The following is a 5767-nucleotide window of genomic DNA, read 5'->3' on the forward strand; positions in this document are numbered from 1 at the left end:
ACCCATAAAAGACTTTAACAGACAGCATGATAACTCATGTAAAAGATACTTTCCACTAAGACCGAGGTCAGACCTGAGTTTCATCCCCAGAAACAACACAGAAAAAGAGTCAGATCTAAATTGTCCTCTGACCTCCACAATCATGCCATGTCATATGTGCACCTATAAATATGCACACTCAGACACACTAATGTATGCTCACATGCCTCACATGCATGCAGCAAAGGTAATTAACTAAAATGTAATAAAAAATTTAAAAGTTTATGGAAAATAAAATAATTAGCAGCAGATAGGGTCACCACAAATGAAGGAAGAAAGGAAGAAAGGAAAGAAGACAACCACTCTATAATTTAAGAAAACAAAAACAAACCAAGAAACATACTCTTTCCTAGAGACCCTAAATTGAAATAAAATTTCCATCATCATCATTATATGGGATATCAGAACTAAAACACTGTAAAAAGATAATTTCAATCAGCAGAGTTTGTAGTAATGTGTTATAGGAGAAATAAAAATATAATACTGAGTTCTTTATTGCATTTTCTTATGAAGGTTTCTCATACCAAAAGTCATCAAAATCATTGAACCCATGATTTTGTAAGGGGCTCTGCAAAGTTTTCATCATATTTTCAGTCACACCTGCTATCACACATAATGGGAAGTGTGCATGGCCATGGCTGTGTGTGGTGTAGGCAGCTGGTGAGACTCTCAAGGAGGTTTGTGTTGGAGGCTGAAGCACTGTGTAAGGAGTACTATAAACGTTCTGACAGTAATAAACTGCCAGGTCTTCAGCCTGCATACTGCTGATGGTGAGAGTGAAATCTGTCCCAGATCCACTGCCTATGAAGCGATCAGGGACCCCAGTGTGCTGAGTCAATGCCCAGTAGATCAGCAGTTTAGGGGATTGCCCTGGTTTCTGCTGGTACCAGGACAAGTAGCTCTTTTGGTCTTTGCTGTCTAAAAGACTCTGACTGGACCTGCAGCTGATGGAGACTTTCTCTCCTGCTGACACAGCCAGGGAGGATGGCGACTGAGTCATCACGATGTCTGCACAGGCACCTGCAATCAGGAACACACAATGAACATGCATATAGACACAAACACAGATTGTAAAACAGTTGAAATTAGTCATTTAATATATTTGTACTATCATTTTGTCAGAATATTATGATGTAAGAATTATAGAGACTGGCATTTTCTAAATTTCTTGTCTACACAGAAATGACTCTGGAAAGATAATCATATTTTGAGTTTCTCACCAGACACCCAAAGCATCAGGGATAGGAGGACCTGGATCTGTGACTTCATCTTTCTCCCCCTGCTGTCTGAAGCAGTTCAGTTCTCATTGCGAAGGCTGGTTTATAAATTCTCAGCAACTGGGCTTGGCTGGGGAGGTCCACGTAAAGCAGTCAGCAAATACATAAACAAATGCCTGGGCAGTGTTTGTGAGTATAACTGGTGTCAATCAATAGTCAAAAATACTATTACAGGAAGCATAAGCAATCACTAAAAAAGATCTTAGCGCTGTCAACCAGAAAAGTACTATGTGCCCTAACAGCAGATATGTGTTAATCTGTGTTAAAATCCAAGACATATTTACACTAAGACTTCTGTTGAAACATTAGTAGAGCTATCTCAGCCTGACAGTCTTAGGAAAATGATAGGCTATTTTCAAAAACAACACACACACACACACACACACACACACACAGAGACACACACACAATGAAAGAGAGTAAGAAAGCCTGCCATAAAAGAAAGAAATGGTAGATGGAAGAAAAAAATGAAGGAAAAAAAAATTGAGGCTAAATATGTTCAGTATTATTCATCTCCAAAGCCACTTTTATACTGAAGACAGAGAACAGGACCTCAGACATTTGGGCTGTACTTTCTAGATAAACAAGAAACTAAGAGGCAAAGAGTAGCCCAGAATTCACTCTGTGGATATCCCAGTGGACATGAATTTAAGACTGCAATCAGAGAAACTTTAATCGCAAAGCACTGGAAACCTAGCAGAAACTAACAACTTTCCTCCCTAAAATTTCAGGAAATTGAAAGAGGGGTTTAAATCTCTAGAAATGAAAGAGGAAAAAATAGATTTTTTTCATGAAGTTATTGCTGTAGACCAATACAGCCATGAGTTTTTATTTAAGAAATAAAAATGCTAGTGTAATTTGGAAATTAGCAGCATTGAGACTGGATTAGGATGGGCTTCTGACATTGTGCACAGGTAAGTCTCTCCAGAAGTACAGTAAGCCATCCTAATGTACTTGATGATTTTCTAAAGACCAATAGAATACTACAGCAGTGATAGTTGTTATCCAAACAGTGAAAAAGAGAATTTTGGCTATGGATAAAAAATTCAATAGCGACAAGAGAAATCATAGAAGATGCAAAGACATCATAATACTGAACTCTGAAAGTATATATAAGAAGTAAATTATACAGCCAGAATCATGTGTAAAGTATAAGAGAAAAATAAATAAATGAAATGATATTGGAAAGAGTGAGATTCACTTCTGTACTCCCAGAACTGGAGAGACAAAAGCAGGAGACTCATGAGTTTGAGGTGAGCCTGGGATACATAGCAACTTCTAGGCCAATCTAATCTATACATGGGGACAATATCTCAAAAATGTGTATCAATAATCACCTGGTTACAAGGCAGCTCATGGCATTCTTTACACAAAGCAACTTATTTATCTTATGTTAATGTTTCACAATTAAGCCGAAAATATTTTTTAAAATAAATTTATCATTTATCCTGTATGAATTTTTTTCTATTTTGAGTTACATAGATAATTTTATACATCTACTTTTCAGATATAAAATGTTAAATAATTTCTGATGAGCATATGCAGATCTCCTCTGTTAACCTCTAACACAACATCATAAGAGAGAGGTAGACTGTATGTGGATACAGGAAGTTCCTAATCTCAAGGTCAAGAATATGACAGACAAGGAGCTCTGCTCCTCTCAGTGTCTAAAAAGTTCTCACATGTCTTTGATCTTCATAAAACTTTACACTTTTCCTTATGACAACAGCAGTGAGCTCAGACTGTTCTCGTGAGGTTAAAAACTGCTCCTTCATATTGAACAAATGGAGACAGAGAACTTACAAATCCAAACACTCCATGGGCTTCTCAAAGTATATAATGGGAGAGAATGAGGTCTAAAGAGATAAAATATTTCAAGTTATATTATGTATAATATAAAGAACCCAACATTCCCTAGTTACTTACCAAGTTTCCACAGTATGTCCTGGTGCATTATATTTTGTTGGATTTGATTATAAATGGACTATACCCCTTTTAGGTGAATATGATACTGATTAATATGCCTCCACCCTTCTAAACAGGAATCTGAAGCTGATAGCCTTCAGCTCCTGGGACACAGCACCCTCTTCCATGGACACCACTGTGGATGGAGGACCAGGGAATATCAGTCTGAGATGCATTTTATCCTTAGGAGTATAAGGCTGAACTCAGCTTTTCTGTTCCATCACATAGAATTTTTTATATTCTGGATGAGTGGCTATGTCTATCCAATATATGTGACAAGAAAATAGTAGGCATCAAAGATTTCCAATACTCAGATAAAACATTGACATAGTATTCTTAGTTAAAATCAGCAGCATGGTACCATGGATATAAAAGTTTATTCCTGCATTCAAGATACAGGAGGTCCTTATACAAAGTGACAGCCATGAACAAAATCTGTCCTGGTTTACAGGCCTAGAGCCCACAGGCATCGCTTCTCTCAGGAGAGCCTGCACAGATTCTCTGAGTCAGTAGGAGAGGATAAGGTTAGAGACCTCAAAGCATCCTGTCAGAACTGAGTGTTCTTTGACACCTGTTCCTAAGTGTACTAAAGAGAAAAACCCTTGCTGACCCGTCAGCTTCAATAGCTGAGGACGGCACACTGGTAGACAAATGGAGATGATGGGAGGGGCTTCTTTTTAACATTTTTGTGTCTATGACTATTTTGTCTGGATGCATGGCTGTGCATGATGCATGAACCTGGTGCCTGCAGAAGCCAGATGAGGGCATTTCTTTGAATGTCTGGAGAATTCTGCTCTAAAGCCTTCTGGCCTTGGGCTTTTTTGTACTTAGAAAGAATTTAACAACGTTTCTACTTCTCTAGGGTTTAATGTTCTGTTTAAATTGTTTATTTTATCTTGATTTACCATTGGTAAGTGGTACATATCAAGAAAATTACCATTTTCTCTTAGATTTTCCAGTTCATTGGAGTACTGTTTTTAAAAATATATTTTTTGATTCTCCAAAATTCTTTGGTGTCTTTTATTATATTCGAATTTTTATTTCTACTTTTATTTACTTGGATATTCTCTTGCTGTTTTGTGTGTGTGTGTGGATATGGGTTTGTCTATCTTACTGATTTTCTCAAAAAACCCACAATTTATTTTATTGATTTTTGAATTGTTCTTTATTTCTATTTTATTGATTCGAGCCCCACTTTTGATTGTGTCTTGCAATCTAGTCTTCTTCGGTGTGATTATTTGTTTGGCTTCTACAGTTTTCAGGTGTACTGTAAATTGCTAATGTGAAATCTCTCAAACTTTTTAATGTCAGCATTTAGTGCTATGAACTTTTATCTTAGCACTGCTTTCAGTGTATCCTATATATTAGGGGATGTTATATATTCCTTTATTTTGAATTACAGAAAGCCTTTCCTTTCTCTATTTATTTAAGTCTTTGCTAGTTTTCATTCTGTGAAAAACTGTTCAGTTTCCTTGAGTTTGCAAGCTTTTTGTTGATTATGTCCAGATTCAGTCCCTAGAGTTCTAATAGAATATAAGGCGTTATTTCCATTTCCTTATGTGTGTTGAGACTTGCTTTGTGTTCAAGTATGTGTGCAGTTTTGAGTTTTTAACAAATCTACTTTATTTAGGGTTATTAAATACTCCTACTGACCTTCCAATGCCTCAATAATGGGTAAGGGTAAAAGAAGGGGAGTAGGAACAGGGGCCAGAGTACTCTCTCTTACTGCTTGATGGGTAGGGTCATAGAGTAGGTTTTTTTGGGGGAGGACAATACCAATATCAGTAGTAAAGAAATCCAGGAGTCCAGGTAACCAGCAAATCAGCAAACAGCAGATGCATCAGGAAGAACCGGTAGCAACCATACTTTTCTAAGCTAATTTCTAAGCTAATACTTTTCTGCTAATTCTTCCTCTTGGCTGCCATATTCATATCCCTCAAAGTCCTCAGAATTCAACTAATTCCATCTGGCAAAGACCATGCTCTGCAGGAGACACTTAACATATGTGGACAAACTAAACCCTCTCCAACTTGGGATATTAATGAAAACATGTTTACATATCATAAACCAAAACATCCACAACACTTCTCCCTTTCCTTTTTAAACAAAAATGTCTTTTTTTTCTCTAACACTAATAAGCTGTAGACAATAAGAATTGAGAGAATTATCAGGTAAGAAATACATTTAAAATGTCCAGTCCATTTGTATTTGGCAATCATGGAAAAAATATTCCACTATCTATCATATCCTGTTGAGTCCTAAGTTCTGTACCTAATCCACTTTCTTATATCTATCAACCTAAAACATTTATCTATACCTTAAACTTCATTGTAGTAAAACTACGACTATCTAGTCTTTAACCGCATCAGAAACACTTTTTTTCTCTAACACTAATAAACTGTATACAATAAGAATTGTGAGAATTATCAGGTAAGAATTACATTTACAATATCCAGTCCATTTGTATGTGTCAATCATCAACCTAC

The 5767-nt window shown here is 36.5% G+C and overlaps 1 gene segment (V, D, J or C); it reads right to left on the reverse strand.

Annotated features, from left to right (window-relative positions):
• Nucleotides 1-544: 544 nt before the first annotated feature.
• On the reverse strand, nucleotides 545-1308 carry LOC110540616 (immunoglobulin kappa variable 4-1-like). The segment is given in 2 exon segments: nucleotides 545-1059; nucleotides 1260-1308. Coding segments are annotated over 2 exon segments (564 nt in total).
• Between the last annotated feature and the right edge of the window lie 4459 nt (nucleotides 1309-5767).

Source organism: Meriones unguiculatus, chromosome 5 (assembly GCF_030254825.1).
Source record: "Meriones unguiculatus strain TT.TT164.6M chromosome 5, Bangor_MerUng_6.1, whole genome shotgun sequence".
In the NCBI taxonomy this organism is placed as follows: domain Eukaryota; kingdom Metazoa; phylum Chordata; class Mammalia; order Rodentia; family Muridae; genus Meriones; species Meriones unguiculatus.